Raw genomic sequence first — 18,616 nt, forward strand, 5'->3', positions numbered from 1 at the left:
ATAAACAGCATTTGCACATTTACACACACAAAGTACTTAAATGAAAAACAACATATTGGTATGTATTTCCAACACATATACCATTAGGGAGGTCACTTTACATACTTGAACAATATTTAAAATAAATAAGAAAAAATATATTATCATAATTGGACTGCCCAGTGGCAGGAATATTCCATTAACCATAAACTGGAATGCATATGTCCAGGAAGTTTAATACAAAAATATTTAGTATCAAAAACAGTCAAGGAAAAATGACCTATATTTTTGCCTATCTAAATGTGAAATATTATACAAATTATAAAAACATTATAGAAAGTTTTAATGGTGTCTAACATTTTTTCTAGAAAGTTTATTTCAAATTATATTATCTGTAACTTTTTTTGGAAATAAATATAAAAATACTTTAAAATTACACTCTTTGGCCCAGTACCTTTTTACCACATCATTATTTTTTCTCACGAAAAAATGGAAACAAGGCATATCTTCACAGTCTCGATGCAGGAAATGTTCTGAACCCTCTCATCCCTGTGTTAATATCTATTCATTGTTTTAGATAAAAGTTCAGTCATGTACTCAAAGTTCTCCCTGATCTCCCTGATTACAACAAACCCTTCTTTTTAGTTCTTATATTAAATATTGCATAGATCCTTCTCAGTAACACATTAAAGTTGCATGCTTCCGTTTGTTAGTGTGTGATGAGTATTTGTTTCCTTGTCAGAAAATATTTCTATTAAGATAAGGGTTGCATTTGTGTTTATTTATAATTAATTTATCCACAATCACACAGCCTGCCATATAAATTTCTAAAAACTAGTGTTGAATTAGTGAAGTTTAGTCTAGTAGTAGATACAAATTTTTAAAAATTATGCTCTATAGGGATGAATACCAACTAATTATTATGATTTAGCTAGAGAAAAATGTTTAATTATATGGCAAAATGTGTATAACATAATATTAAGGGACTAAGTGATTATAAAATAATTCTATCAAATATGGTAAAAGTATATAACAAATATGTATATTTCCAAAGGGAAAAATCTGAATATTAACTGGTTTTCCATGGATGAATTTTATTTTCCCTTTACACTTTTATCTCTTTCAAAAATGTCTCCATTGGGCTTCCCTGGTGGCGCAGTGGTTGAGAGTCCGCCTGCCGATGCAGGGGACACGGGTTTGTGCCCTGGTCCAGGAAGATTCCCACATGCCGTGGAGCGGCTGGGCCCGTGAGCCATGGCCGCTGAGCCTGCGCGTCCGGAGCCTGTGCTCCGCAACGGGAGAGGCCACAACAGTGAGAGGCCCGTGTACCGCAACAACAAAAAAAAGTCTCCATTAATATATTTTATTTTATAATAATATATATGTACTTTATAAAAAAAAAACTTCCAATACATGTACATGTTTTACATATATCCATGCATAAATACTTATATAAAATTTAACTATATTACCTTCTTAAGTTTCTAGCCCATGGAAATAGAACTTAAATAAACGATTTATATGGAAAGATGTTTGAAACAATACGGTCTATTATTTATAAAATTAAAGTAATTCTAATTATGCAGCAATTGGATAATATTTAATGTTTTAAGACTAGCCACATTATACATTGTGATGTAGTTTCTATCATACCTTTGACCACGAATATTTAATAATATCGTAAAAGCCTTTAAATATATTCTTACGTTAAAAACCCGATTCAAAATGAGTAATTACATTAATTTTTATTTATAGATGTGTTTATATAAATAAATGCAATTTACATCAAGCTAGAAGAAATGCAACTGTTAATACAGATAATGAGCTTATTAGATAATTTTATTTTTCATTATTTTTGTATATTCCAAATTCTCCTCTATAAACAAGGTGAATTTAGAACTCTTTCAAATTCCATTTTGTTCATTACTCTTTATATGATTTGGCAAGTTATATAAAGTATAATTTTTTACTGTAAGGTGAGAATAATATTTGCTTCATGTGTTTATTTTTATGGTGAAAATATATAAAACACTTAAAATATTGCCTGTGGCAAAACATCAATGCAAAAATAAAAATTACTATTAACATTTTTCTTTTTATTGTTGAACATTAAAAAAGAAGAAATATTATTGAGTGCAATTACACAGCAGGTCATACTAATATGCTTTTAAAATGATGAACAAGGTAAATTAAATCTGCTTTCAAATAGTTTAATAATAAAAATTATAAATAGACTCCATTTATATTCTAAATATCATTAGGTCACTGGAAGAAAATTATACATAGAAAGCAAAATATTGTCATCTCTTTAGATTGCAAAAGTATCATTCCAAAAGGTCAGATAGTACATATCACATATCACATAGTACTGTTTATTAGAGGCTAGTGATATCCAATAAACCTTTCCTGAATTATATCTATAGTTTGCCAATCCAAAAAATGAGTGCTTACATAACATCTTCTTCTGCTTTCTAGCATTTGGAAACAGGCAAGTCACAGTATCTGCTATCAATTTTCTGGTATGTATTATTTATATAATTTGCTATTCATGCTCTAGTTGTGACATTATTAAGCATTCAAATAGATTGCATTTAAGGATTTGTCATGTAGAAAATATGACTTATTTTTATATTATATGCATAATGGCATTAAATTAAATAAATCAAATAACTTCCCATAATCAAGTCATTAGCTCTCTAAATCTTTTCATCAAAATGTTCTACTCATCTATAAAGGATGATTAGAATTATTTGAAATATAGTAAAATTTGGGGGAAAATTAAACTCAGTAATTCTTCCAATTGTCTGCACATTTACCAACTTACAAACTGCTAAGAGCAGAAAGTTTTACAAGTCTATCTGATGATTATGCAGAAAACTTTGGCATAATTATTAAGTAATTCTGAATGGAAACAAAGTCTACTTTTGTGAATGAAATGGGGCTCTATACTAATTGTCCTCAGTCCAGTTCTTTAGATCATTCTATTTAACTTCACATATGCATTGTCTGAATCTGATACAAATCAATCTGACTATAAAATATTCTTTATTATTTCTGAAATGCATTATTTTATTAGATATATATTTAGCTCCACATGCCATATAACTCCATGTTTTCATTCCTTAGTCGTGTTTTCCCTCATTCTTGCCCTTGATAGATTAACTCTCATTATTCCTGTCCCTGATACATTGATAAACACCCATGATTCACGTACATGACAAGACCCTTTGTGAAGTTTGTATTGAACAACTTATAGCTCACCATTTCATACAAGGAACAAATTATACACTACACTTTGTAAAAAGCTCTCATATGAACCTCTATGTGTATGTGTGTGTAAATACACATAGATATATATATATATGTATATAGAATTAATAATTTAGTTAATAACATCCACTACTGCGTTGGCTGTGAGAGGGGCAGGTTATGCTTTTATCTTTTTAGCACCTAGTATTGTACAAGTGTACTCACCACTTGCTTGAATAAATTACAAATTATTTTATTTAGAATTTTAAAGCTAATAGTTTGTAAATATATCACTGCCTTTTACTTTTCCATGTGTGCATATTGTTTGCAATCTTGCAACTCATTTATTTTGATGCCTTCATTGTTAACCTATGTTGAACCAAGTCTAATGTTCCCTGTGTATTAACTACTCAGTAAATGTGAACAAATGGAAGAATAAATTGATGAGTGAACAAAATAATAACCACACACTTGCTATTTATTCAGATATGTATTTAGATTAATATCTGATTGTTTTATTTTTCCTCCTTAAGATATCTCTTACTTTTTTTTGCAACTCATTTACTGTCATTTATTTCATTGTAAATATTTACACAGCTCCCATTTTATATAATATTCTTGATTTCTTCCCTTTTCTCAAATGTGATATGGTTATAAATCCATGGCTCTGGTGTGAAAGAAAAATTTTAACTTTTTAAAACACTATATGTCATAATAGTTATAATATTTTTCTTAAAAAGTGAAAAGAGACATAATTGGAAATAATCAAAATTCTAATAGTTTGCTATGTACATTTTCCCCTAAAGATTTTTTAAAAATCTACCCTTTTTATTAACATACTAGTTCTTCCTACTCATACATGACTTTATTAGTCAGTGCTATTTTATACATTATCCACTGGAAAACATTTATTAAATAATAACAAGAATTAGGCAAATAGGAAAACTTTATCACAGTTGCTGTCTTATAGGAGCCAAGGCGCCAAACTACACAAATACCAATTAATAGTAGCATAGACTATGTCCAATACAGATGTACTAGGTAAATGTAAGAACTTTAATTCCACATTTCAAAGCAACATAAATTCCACTGTGACTCTGTTAAAATTGTAAATTGTGATGACAAATTTAAAAGGCCTTCTAGCATAACCCTCCCAGACTTCAGACAAGACTACAAAGCTACAGTAATCAAAACAGCATGGTACTGGCACAAAAACAGACATATAGGTCAATGGAACAGAACAGAGAACCCAGAAATAAGCTCCCACACCTACAGTCAATTAATGTTCGACAAAGGAGGCAAGAATGTATAATAGAGAAAAGTAAGTCTCTTTGGCAACTGGTGTTGAGAAAGCTGGACAGCGTCATGTAAATCATTGTAGTTAGAACACTCCCTCACACCACACACAAAAATAAACTCAAAATGGCTTTAATATTTAAATATAAAACATGACACCATAAAACTCCTAGAAGAGAACATAGGCAAAAGATTCTCTGACATAATTCGTAGCAAAGTTTTCTTAGGTCAGTCTCCAAAAGCAGTAGAAATAAAAGCAAGAATGAACAAATAGGACCTAATCAAACTTACAGCCTTTGCATAGCGAAGGAAACTATAAACAAATGAAAAGACAACCTATGTACTGGGAGAAAATATTTGAAAACAATGCAACAGACAAGGGCTTAATTTCCAAGATATACAAACAGCTCATACAACTCAATAACAACAACAACAACAAAAACAAAAAACAAACCAATCAAAAAATGGGCAGAAGACCTAAATAGACATTTCTCCAAAGAAGACATACGGATGGCCAAAAAGCACATGAAAAGATGCTCAACATTGCTAATTATTAAAGAAACACAAATGAAAACTACAATTATGTATCACCTCACACCATTTAGAATGACAATCATTCAAAAGTCTACAAATAACAAAAGTTGGAGAGGGTGTGGAGAAAAGGGAACCCTCCTACACTGTTGGTAGGAATGTAAATTAGTGCAGCCACTAGGGAAAACAGTATGGAGGCTCCTTAAAAACCTAGAAATAGAGGTACCATATGATCCAACAATGCCACTTCTGGGCATGTATCTGGAGAAAATTCTAATTCGAAAATATACATGCACCCAATGTTCACAGTGGCACTATTTACAATAGCTAAGACATGGAAGCAACCTAAGTGTCTATTGACAGATGAATGGATAACAAAGATGTGGTATATATAATGGAATATCACTCAGTCATTAAAAATAAAATAGTGCCATTTGCAGCAACATGGATGGACCTAGAGATTATCATACTAAGTGAAGTAAGTTAAACAGAGAAAGACAAATATCATATGACATCACTTTTATGTGAAATCTAAAATATGATACAAAACGGAAACAGACTCACAGACATAGAAAACAAACTTATGGTTAAAAAAGGGGAGAGTGGGGTGGGGGAAGGGATAAATTAGGAGCTTGGGATTGGCAGATGCAAGCTACTGTGTACAAAATAGATAAACTATAAGGCCCTAATGTATAGCATGGGGAAATATATTCAATATCTTGTAATAAACTATAATGGAAAAGAATAAAAATAAGTAAATAAAATAAAAAATAGGCAAGACACATTGAACTTTTACTAATAAAATATGATAGTAAGATATAAATTTTAGGAAATTGATTCTAATACAGAATATAACAACTATTGAGTTTATTGAGCTTGTATATAATCACCTAAATTGAAGATTCCTACCATATTATTATGAGCATAACACCCTATAGTTCAAGGTTAAATTTTTCATTCATAATAACTGAAAACATATGTGTGAGTTTCAGGTTTTATCACAAATACATATGTGCAAACAGTTTAGAAAAAATAAGCAAACTGTTTTTAAGTCTAATCTATTTTAAATTATTTTATATTAAAATTACCAGTATATAGAAGAATCAATTATATACAAGAAACAAAGGGGAAATTCGTGGGTCATTCTTGTATAATATAAAATTCAACCAGAAAATGTGTATCCTATTTGCAAGTGCTAATGTTTTTGCTAATAAAATGTTATGCTTGCAAAACTTCATGTTCTTCATTTATTGATCTATACACACTTTCAACACAGAAGAAGAAAAGTATTATTCATTAAAGTTGGTTTAGCTTCTGTAGTTATGTAGAGCCAGATTACCACTTGGTAAGAAGATAATATGTTAGAACTATGTTGAATATGATTACAGTTAATTCTTAATGGATGAATCATCCCTTTTGCAGACTAACCATTAACAATTATAACTTTTTTTCTACTCCCTCCATTTTCTTTCTACTAATATTCTGAGTTCCCTAATACACTAAACAAAATATGTCAAGCAAAACAAGACACTTCACAATGTGTACATAATATATTCCAAAATTAGGTAATGATTCTTTGTGGAAAATCTGATTTTTCTGAGTTTTGACATGTTTGAACTATGTTCTAAGAAGTATTTTATCACCCCTCCTTTTGTATAAATTCTTTTTGACTCTCAACACAATTTACTTCCCTTGAATATATTCTGGTATCACAAAATCTACAAGGAAAAAATCAAATATGGAAAATCAAATATATGCAACTCTATAAGCACTTTAGAATATCTCTCTACAAAACTTTTATATGTAATTTTTATTTTTCTGCTGCAAATATTGTTGAGACACACTATAATCCAGGCTCTTCATATTTCTATGATCCCCCTAATTATCCTCTGAACCCAACTTCACCCACAAAACACCAAAATTACCATTGCAAAACAATATATATTTTACATAAATAATAATCCTGTTTCCTTTATCCACTCTTTCTTTCAACTTTATTTTTGCTCTCCAGAAGCAACTGATTGTCAATTCTTTGTACATTGAGATTACATCAGAAAAGAAAATTTTTTCTTGCTTTTCTTACTCTCTTAAAAAATGTACAAAATGGGAGGAATAGATAATAATGAATAAGACATGGCTTGAAAAGTGGTGACATTAATTTTTCTCCGTGGTTTTACCTCTGTGTCCTCATTCTCACAATTAGTTATTCACTCATTTAGGTTGAGTTTGTTTTCTCATTATTAAAATGCAAATACTCTTGGAGAAATAATAAATTAGGCTCTTATCAAGAAGTCACACCTGTTCTTGTAGCATTTAGCTGAAAAGGACATTGTACATAGCACAATGATTTTTGATTAGGGGAGAGGATTCTGGAATGATATATCATAGCTTTTAATAAGGGTGGAGGAGAGTGGGGCCCTGCTGTGGAAACCACAGAAAGGCTAGTGAAGTGCTTGTGAGTATTTAGTATTTGTGGATGAGATGAATGAGGGGAAAATAAGATGTACCACAGTTAAATATTTTCAGCAGTTTGCTCAGATTTGGTCATGATAATTTTCTTTCTGATCCTCTGCCAACTCTTGAGAGATACGAATAAAATGATTTACATTTAATCCTTACTGCAGACTTAAAATCTAGGACACTGTTTTCTCATCATTTTCACTTCTTCTCAAAGCCCCTGAAATATCTGACATAAATAATAACATAAATAGGAATCAACATTTATACCTAAATTTAAACTCACTTCTTCTTAACTTATTTAGAAAACTAGTTTTAAGAAATTAATGATATAAAATTAATACATATTATATTTTGCTATTTCATTATAATTTGTTATAATTATTGTTTTTCAGCTAAAACTGACTTACTCCTAATTATAGTAGTGATTTAAAATAAAATCAGCAGTTACTATAACCATAAAAATTGTCATCTTGATATATAATTATCAAAATATATAATTATAAATTATATATAAATATATAATATGAAAGCTAATGTAAAAGAATCCCCAAAATAATGACAAGTGTTTTAACAATAATTAACTACTTAGTATATATTTATTTAAAAAAATAATTTTATTTAAAAAATTCTACTCTATTGTGCTATTCTTATACTATATTGTTATGCTATATGTGCACACTCTTTTGTTATACAATATTTCATGAAAGCTCTATGGATTAAAACAATTCAGATATCCCCAAAATTGTGGTAATGATATGGATCAGAGAAATAAAATAAACTATTTTTAAACATTAAATCAATTCCAAAATCAGACTTCGAGTTGCAATTTATGAGTGAAAATATCCTCTCCTATAGCAAAGTTTAGGCAATAAACTATTAGACTCATGCAAAAAATAAATTACTAAAAGAACTAGTAAAATTTATCATTCATATCATACAATAATATAAATATGATGTCTGAAATTTTTTAAAAAATCTTTCAGTTTTTCATTTTCAAAAGTATATTGGTTAAAGCAAAGAAAATACAATGGAGCAAAGACAGTCATAAGTGGTGCTGAAATGACTAGACATTCACATGCCAAAAAAAAAAAAATCTAGGCCTAGAACTTACACTCAACACAAAAATTGACTCAAAATGAATCACAGACCTAAATGTGAAACACAAAACTATAACATCCTTAGAAGATAACATAGGAGAAAACGTAGATGACTTTAGGTATAGCAATGACTTTTTAGATACAACACCAAAACACAATCCATGAAAGCAATAAGTGGTAAGCTAATTTATTAAAATGTAACACTGCTATGCAAAGACAATGTCAAGAGATGAGAAGACAAGCATAGACTGGGAAAATAATTTGCAAAAGACACATCTGATGAAATACTGTTATCCAAAATATTAAAAAAAACAAAAAAACTCTTAAAACTCAACAGTAAGACAAACAACTTGATTAAAAAATTGACCAAGACCTTAACTAATACTTCACAAAAGAAGATATACAGATGGCAAATAAGCATATGAAAAGATGCTCCACATCATCTGTCATCAGGGAAATGCAAATTAAGACAACAACACGATACCACTATACTACCTATAGAATAGCCAAAATCCAAAACACTGATAACACCAAATGCTGGTGAGGATGTGGAACAATGAGAACTATCATTCACCGCTGATGCAAATGGCACCATCATTTTAAAAAGACTGACATTTCTTACAAAACTAAACTTAACTCTTACCATGTGATCCAGCAATCATGCTCCTTAGTATTACCCAGAGGAGTTGAAAACATATGTCTATACAAAGCCTTGCACAGGGATGTTTACAGCAGCTTTATTCATAATTGGCAAAATTTGGAAGCAGTAAAGATATCCTTCAGTAGGTGAATGGATAAATAAACTGTGGTATATCCAGACAATGGGATAGTATTCAGCGTTAAAAAAAAAAAAAAAGAGCTATCAATCCATGAAAAAAATATGGAGGAACCTTAAATGTATATTTAAACCAATCTAAAAAGCTTATATACTGTATGATTCCAACTCTATGATATTCTGGAATAGCCAAAGCTCTGGTGACAGTAAAAAAAAAAAGTCAGTGGTTTCCAGAAGTTGGGGGAAAAGGATGAACAGGAGGAGTACAGAGGATTTTTAGGGCAGTGACAATACTCTGTATGATACCATAATGATAGATAAATGTCATACATTTGTCCAAACGTAGAATGTATAACACCGAGCAAACTGTAATGTAAACTGTGCACATCGGTTGATAATGATGTGTCAGTGTAGGTTCATCAAATGTAAAAAATGTACCAGTCTGATGGTGGGTGTTGATAATGAAGGAGGTTATGCATGTATTGGCAGGGAGTCTGTAAGAAATCTCTGTAACTTCTCCTCAATTTTGCTGTGTACTTCACACTGCTCTAAAAAAACTGTCTTAATGAAAAAAAATCATAGGTTGGTATTCATGTACTTTCTGTTAAACCAATAATTAATATATTGAATACATTTCTTCTGAAACACATGTATATTATCCTTTTTAAAAAATGGAATAAAAAAATGGAATCACATATAAGTGGGTTTCATAATAAAAGAGTAGAGATTAGGAATTAGAATAAAGTTCTATAATTTTATGATCATAGTAATTTAAATTATCATAAATTATGACTTAATGAATGCTGAGACAGTATAATATTGGCTTATATTATCGAAGAGTATTTCAATGTATGTGATATACCTTATCCCTTAAAGTAGAAACTAACTCTCCAAAAAGAAAAAAAAAGAGAAACTAACTTCCCAAGATCAGAAGAGTTGATATATTTTACAGGTGGAACTTTTTGTAATTATATATTTAGCCTAGATTTTCCTTATTTTTGAAATATTTATTAAGGTAAAATAAATATAACAAAATTATAATTATTGTTATTATCATTATTATAGAGAAAAAATAGCCGAAACTCAAGCTTAAGAGTGTTAGAAACATTTTAGCAGATTCTGTTTCATATAAATTAGTAAAATGATTATCACATTGCTTAAATGATAAAGTTAAAAGATATTAGAACTGCCAATAATTAATAATAATGCATATAAAAATGTAGGGATAACATATGCAGAAAAAGGATAGATTATGGTCATCCTCTAAAAATATTATGAGATCACAGAATAAAGGTCACTTGTTTTTGGTGTGGAAACTAATAGTATTTTACTTTGATAATATGACAGCCTGACTACTTGATTGATGGCTACAAGTCTATATTAGGGCATTTGTCTGCTGTTGTTTGTTTTTCTATAGACACATCACTTTCACTATTTAAAGCAGAGAATGATTAACATGATGAAACTTGTTAGGAAAAGCAAGATATATATCTCCCTGCAAGTTGGTCTCCCTGGAACCTTTGTTTTGGTCATTGGCCACTGGCATCTTTGCCACAATGCCAACATGTTATGACTGAGGCACAATACAATCATCTCCCCTTATCTGTGGGGGATACATTCTAAGGCTCTCATTGAATGTCTGAAACCTCATATAGTACTGAACCCTATATATATCATGTATTTTTTCTTAACATACATACTTATGGCTAAGTTTAATTTATAAATTAAGCACAGCAAGAGAATGTCAGAACAGATTAGAATGGCCTGAGATTTCATCATGCTGCTCAGGATGGAGGGCAATTTAAAACATATAAATTAATTTCTGTAATTTTCCATTTAATATTTTTGGACCTCAATTGACTGTGGGTAACTGAAACCACAGAAAGTGAAACTGCAGATAAGGGGGAAGGGGCTACTGTACCTAGTAGTAAACAATAAGAATCGTACTGCTGAAATTTTATATATTCTGATACAATCATATCTTTCAACCTGAAAACAGTAGAACTTAATAAGGAATATTTTCAGAAAAATCTGTGGAGTACAATGTGATGCATGATATGTCACTTCTAATATATTAACCAAAGTGCTTTGTGGTTTATTAAAATTTAACATTCCCCACATTGTACATTGTTAAATGTTTAGGTGTACTGATTAAAAATAAAATTGTAATCTCAATGAACTGAGAGTACAAAGGGTGCTGAAAAAAGTAAAAATGCTTTCAGTACATGCTGAATCAAAACATTTTTTAAATGATTTTTTCCATGTAAAAACTGTGATTTTTTTCAATTCTGTTAGCTGGAAATTTCATATTTCTTATTTATTCACCTAATGATAACTCTGAAGAAGAGAGTGGACTATTGAATCATTTTTCAAACAAATTCTAGTGTGAAGCAACAAGTAGTCAATAAAGTTTTTATAAAATCAAGCACAAATGAATATTTTAAAATTTACTTTAAGCCACCCATATGCATCCAGGTACAAGTCTATTTGAATTTTTATCATTTACCATGCTAATGTTCTTTCTCACTTAAAACACTTTACCTAGAGGCTTCTTTTAATTGTGATAAAAATTAAAATAGCATAACATTTACTATCTTAACCATTTTTAGTGTACAGTTCAGTAGTGTTATATATATTCATACTGTTGTGCGATAGCAATTTTAAAATCTAGACCATCTTGTTCTTCACAACTAAAGCAATTTTGGTAATATCTGTGGGTTGCTTATATTTTGGATAGCATAACCTGCTATTAATAATGTAGTATTTATATTGAATACATACTTTGCATTGAATCAGGTAAGGTGTATATGACAGACAAAGGAAACAGTCCTATCTTCAGAGGCTACATGTTGCAAATTCAAACAGTATTAGCCCAGGAGATATTGTTAACCCTGAAGCTTCTTAGAGGGTCATAGTGGTCTACTAAACAGGGACAACTAGTGGAGTGTACATGATTAAGAGGTCAGGTGACAGACAAGCAACAAGTGATTTTGTGGGGCAGTATTGCTTACAATACATTTTCTAAACTGAGCTGAAACCAGCCAGGAACCATACTACTACCCTTGTAGTGGAAGGGTTGCTACTGTGTTAGTAAACCTGGAATATATAAACCCATGCCAAATATATCTTCAGTGATATAGCTTGTCTCTTCATGCTGTGAAAATTTACCTATTGTATCAAATACAAAGCAGATAATCAACAGGACCTGATTAACAAGGCAATTTGAACATAACTATCAAAAGGGATCAAGAATACCTTCAAAATCTCTACCTCAATGTAACTCATTCCTTTGATTCTACATATGTCCACAACAGCTTCTTTCATTGTTAAAATACAAAATTTCTTCTTACAGTTAGAGTAATAGTATATTTTTGGATCTTTAGAATCAATATATTACATGGATATTTGTATATCTAAAAATGTATTTTTAAAAAAGACTCAAGTATGTCACACTGAAAAGGTTGAAATGTTTTGCAGATTTGTGAAGCTGGAAATCATTTCATCAATGTAGTGTTGGCTCATCCCAATCACACAGGTTAGTCACTTTTTTAAATCTCCTCTAGAGTGAATTATGCTAATTGTTATTTTTTAAAGCAATAGTTGGAAACATTTAAGATTAGTATTCCCCAATTATTGCCCTTTTATGCCTAAGTTTTCAAAATATTTGAACTATATTATATTCCCTAATTATGGTTTCTCTAAAGTGAAGTGTTCATGTACAAACACACACACACACACACACACACACACACACACACACACAAAAACTCTCTCTCTCTCTCTCTCTCATTTAAATATATGAAGAAACACACATGATTAAGAAGTAAAGGAGTATGAAATCCTTTGATGAATATCCACATTTCTTAAGTTAACTTTCAATTCTTAATCTAATTTGCACAGTATGTTACAATCCCACTGTATTTCAAATGACTTCTTAAACTTTTTCTAATAAAAGTGAATTTTCTCTGACAAATTCAACAGCAGCGAAATAGCAATGTTTGGGAGAACATTTTGAATTTACTGGTTTGCCAAAAGATTTGAAAAAATTTACAGTGTCTATATAATTTAAAGGTATTTTTGGTAAATCAATACTCTCATTCAGGTTAAATTATAGGTAGGGATTCACAATGGCTTACTGTACATTGTACATAATTTAACTGTAATTTCCAATAGCACTGGTCAACATTTGGATTTCATGTTTTTATCAATCTAGTTGCAAATATAAAGTTGTGTCTGTCTCTTCAAGTTTGTTTTAACTTGAATCTACCTGAATTTCTTAACATTTTCTTGTCTTGAACAGTTCTGGCAGGCTGGGAAAATATATGAAACACTTTCCAGAATATTTTTTTCTATAATACATAAAATTACAAAAGAAATTTATTATATTAGAATATTTGTGAACACATAAAAAGCTGTAATATAATATAAAATAACATAAATCTTTTGATTCCTACATTATATAACACTTTGATCAGTACCATATTGATGACCATAAATTATATATATGGAAATCTAAAACAACTGTAATATTATTTGAAAATACCTCTGCCTGAAAACAATTAAAAGAATAATGCAAATAGTATTGTGTTTTGTTGTCTGCATTTGTACTGAACTAAATCTTGCATTTTATTTAGAGGTTAAATGCCATTTTTATCTAATCCAAATTCATAGATCTACTGATTTCTCTTTGGAAGTATGTGAAGCCCAGATGAAAAACTTCTGATAGTCTGATTTTTTTAAGTATAGAAGCAGAACACAACACAATTTTATAAAAATGCTAACATTGCCAAAGTTATGAATATCACAACTTTTAGTCTTGACCCTGACTCTCTAACAATGTGACTTTGCTCAAGTTTCTTCATCTATCTGGAATATGCAGTCATTGCTTGAAAATGAAAATTTTAAATCATCATGTTTTCAAAGTCAAACTTTGGAAATGTTTATGTGAGAAAGACTTTTCCATGTGTGTGTGTATGCTTTTACTCCACCTTTTACCTTGCTTTGTATGTTGCTCTTGCCAAGTCAGAAGCCAATCTAATCTTCCCTCCTTGATTAATTGGCTTGGTCTTTTGCCTCTAGACTCAGAACACTTTCTTTATCACTGAAGTCTATTAATTTTGTACAGAGTTTTGCAGGGTGCGTCTTAGATTTGATAATTCCAGATCAATTTTCCCAGAGACATGATGTAATCTTCTAGTAGGATGACTCATGTCTTTTTTTTAATTCTAAAAACTTTTATTGTATTATAGTTGAAAATGTGGTTTGTTACATTGTGGACTGTGCGGAGAGGGTGGAGTTACATTACACACATGTTACATCTGCCTCTATTTTATATATCTGTCACTTTCCATTTTTAATTTTTAGATTTTTTTTCACTGTTTTTGTTCATCTACTTAATATCCCCTATTCTACTGAATATTCTACCCTTAGGCAAACTGAAATATGTACCATATTAATAATGTGATTTTTTTCTACAATTTAATTCTTGAGAAGAATCAACTATTTTTTTGTTCCTGTTTTGTCCATACCTATTTTGAGTTCTGGGATTTCTTAACAGTTATGTTCTTTGTTATCTGCAAATGTTTCTATGCATTAAAATTTTTCTCTGTTTTAATTTTGGGGGGAGTTTTTATCAGTTGGAAAAAATTCTGGCTTTCGTTTTTATTCATATAGAAGGCTTATGTGAATATTGATCAACTTACGTTCATTTTAAATGTGTAGATTGTCCCTGAAGAGAAATAACAAGTGTTTTTACAGATGGGGTGATTGAAGTGAAGTCTCTAAAGAATAAAGTGTGCTCTGGAGGGGATGGGGTGTTTCATTGTGTCTTTTGATCCTCTATACACTCCTTTGCTTTCTAAATTCCTTAATTCCCAGAAATACTACCTTCTTTTCCTTCCCCTCTAAGCCTTCAAAGTATTTTCTCCTTTCTTAGAAGCAGTGCCTTCTAATATGAAAACCTCCAGACTCACTACTCTCAAATCATTTCATTTCAGTTCTCTGTATCCAGTGTCCTGATAAACTCAGGTCTCAGATGTTTTCCCAGAGTAAACCCTCTTCTTCTGATCATGAATTCTTGATATCTACATACACAGTGCACTCTTTTTCCTTACATAAAATCCTTATCCAACTCTCAGTTCCTGTGTCACCTCTAAATGAGTCTCTGTTGCTCTTGGATTTTTATTTCCCCACTTACATATTAATTCAAGTTTGTAGTAATATCTGTACCTTAGATATGTTTTAGGCATGAATTATGGATTTGGGGACCATTTTATATTGAGTGTTTAAGCAAGATGTCACAAAATGTGTTCCCCAGAAAATACAATTTGATATAGAACACATTTTTAAAAAGCTTATTACAAAGTACTGAAAAAAAGGGAAGAATTGTGCCTAGTAGGAAACTGAGTTGTGATGTCTGAAGGGTGGCCTCAGTCATTTCTCTAGGGTTATCTGAAACTAGGAGAACCCTTCTGAGTTACCCTAATTTGGAATGACTACAGAAAAGGTAAGTTGGATTTGGGGCTCCCTGGAAATGGGGAAATTATCTAGGATAAGGCAGTTCTCTTTTGTCAAGGCCATCCTTTCAGAGGGTGTAATAGATGAAAGCTTTCCACTATCAGCAGAAATTTAAAAGAGACATATTAGTGGGAAATTACACAGCCTTCACTGCTGCACATGGCCTTGGTCTAACAACTGATTTGCACCATTTTCCTCCTCCACAAACTTCTAGATTCCCTTCACCCTCAAATGACACATTTAACATCTCAGGGATTATCTGTGGTATGACATGGACCCTCACTTGAGGGTCCTTATCAGGACATGGACGTGGCCCCTGTCCATGGGTCAAGGGAATACCAGAGATGTCCAAATACTAGAGGCAAAATATACTCTTCTTACCCCTCTGTATAACAGCAGGTTTACCTCCTTTCCATGATAGGATCAATTACTCTGCCAAGAGTAGTGATTCATTCCCCACAACACTGGGGTCTTCAGGTTTTAAGATCCTTGTTTCCAAGTGGAGAATTTTCTGTCATGGGACATGGGTAGATTCCCATTCAATTATAAACCTTATCTTATAGATTTAAAGGTGTACTTTGCCCCTAAGTCAGCATTTCAACTGTGCCTTCAACAGATTAGCAAATTAATCCATCAGGTTTTTTTTTTTTTTTCGGTACGCGGGCCTCTCACTGTTGTGGCCTCTCCCGTTGTGGAGCACAGGCTCCGGATGTGCAGGCTCAGCGGCCATGGCTCACGGGCCCAGCCACTCCGTGGCATGTGGGATCTTTCCGGACCGGGGCACGAACCTGTGTCCCCTGCATCGGCAGGCAGACTCCCAACCGCTGCGCCACCAAGGAAGAGGTTGGCAACTTTTTGATGATGCTGTATTTGATATGAGAAATTGTTCCTTTGGTTATGGGCCCACTTCTGTACCTCCTTTTTGAAAAATGGATTTCTTAAAGTAACAGTGTACTGTGGATGGACCTAGAGTCTGTCATACAGAGTGAAGTCAGAAAGAGAAAAACAAATACCATATGCTAACACATATATATGGAATCTTAAAAAAAAAAATGGTTATGAAGAACCTAGGGGCAGGACAGGAATAAAAACTCAGACATAGTGAATGGACTTGAGGACACAGGGAGGAGGAAGGGTAAGCTGGGACGAAGTGAGAGAGTGGCATGGACATATATATACTACCAAATGTAAAATAGATAGCTAGTGGGAAGCAGCCACATAGCACAGGGAGATCAGCTTGGTGCTTTGTGACCACCTAGAGGGGTGGGATAGGGAGGGTGGGAGGGAGATGCAAGAGGGAGGGAATATTGGGATATATGTATATGTATAGCTGATTCACTTTGTTATAAAGCAGAAACTAACACACCATTGTAAAGCAATTATACGCCAATAAAGATGCTAAAACAAACAAACAAACAAATAGTGTATTGTGGAAGAGATGTGTTAAGTGATCAAATACTGTGTAAATCCTCAGATAATAGGACTGACTCAGGACCTAAAGGAAGGAAAGGGAAATCCATTCATAGAGCATGTGTCTTTTCCTGCAAATATGAATTGCTGCCTCTTTCAAAATAGAAGGTGTTCAACAAATCACCTTGCCATCAGGTTACTAGATCATATCTGTGCAGAATGGTTCCTTGTTACAGTCTAACTGGTGTTCTTTATTGGTGACAGTTTGGACACTTGGTAGCGGCAGTAGTTATATCTGCCCTGGTAAGTGGGAGCTCATGCTATTGAGGCCAAGTATAGCTCCCATCCCTGCCACCATACTCCATTCATGCACCCATACTAGCAATAAGTAATCCATTACAGAAACAGGCTGACAGTGACTGGCTAAGTCAACTTTTCTACCTGTTTGTCTCTTCCATCATTGATGCTCCCTTTGGGGCATTAACATGTGGTACATATATCTTCATATTTCATGGCCACTCATATTCATAGGCAGTCTTGCAATCCTTACTAGTTTGTCCATTTGACACTGCCTGTTATTTTATGTATATTGTAGGTTGGATGTATTTTGTTCAACTACAGAGACTCTGCCCACTGGGCGAATTTATCCCTCATTACTGTCTTTTAGGGTGTGACCTGTAAATGTGACTCTATTGTAGCTGCTGTGCATTTTGGCTTCCTCCCACATGCCAGCCAACTCATCCGTGAACTAAGCTGAAGGTCTTCCTCCTTTTCAGCTGGCCTGAAGGGATACCTAAGGTTTTCATGCATGTGAGTTAGGAGACATGTTGGCTCAACAGTGGTGTGTGACATGTCTGTATGCCTGGTAATGCAGCTTGTTTGTATCCTATTGCCTATGTTCAGTTTCATTCTGAATATATCACTTCTATCTTAAAATGAATTATTACTAGTCTTACCTAATCTTATGACTTGGTACATCTAACAGAACTCAGCTTATAGTGCTCAGTTAGGACCACATGGTCACTTGGTGTCCCTAGAGTAGAGTCTTAATTATACCAGGATTCAATAGCATTCCAGGACTATCTTGTCAAAGAGATATAATTCTGTGCTACAAAGTCATGGCCTGCTCTAGAATACCAAGGTTCAGGATTGTGATTATTCCATTGGGGCTAACCATAAGTTCCACATATTGAGTTTTTCCACCACTGATAAATTTAACATGTAGAGTCTACCTGATTATAAGTCCAAGTGCAGGAGTGCTTGCAGTAAAACTTGAACCTGCTGCAATTTTCTGCCTTGTGCC

General features: G+C 32.3%; 1 protein-coding gene across 1 annotated transcript in view; it reads left to right on the top strand.

Annotated features, from left to right (window-relative positions):
* Positions 1-18,616, top strand: part of TECRL (trans-2,3-enoyl-CoA reductase like) — a 40,470-nt gene that overhangs the window by 17,293 nt on the left and 4,561 nt on the right. The window contains exons 5-6 of the mRNA XM_007469032.1: positions 2,455-2,498; positions 12,865-12,922. Of these exons, the coding sequence (XP_007469094.1) occupies positions 2,455-2,498; positions 12,865-12,922 (102 nt within the window). The remainder of the gene's footprint in view (positions 1-2,454; positions 2,499-12,864; positions 12,923-18,616) is intronic.

The sequence above is a fragment of the Lipotes vexillifer genome, unplaced genomic scaffold, assembly GCF_000442215.2.
Source record: "Lipotes vexillifer unplaced genomic scaffold, Lipotes_vexillifer_v1.1 scaffold1841, whole genome shotgun sequence".
NCBI lineage: Eukaryota > Metazoa > Chordata > Mammalia > Artiodactyla > Lipotidae > Lipotes > Lipotes vexillifer.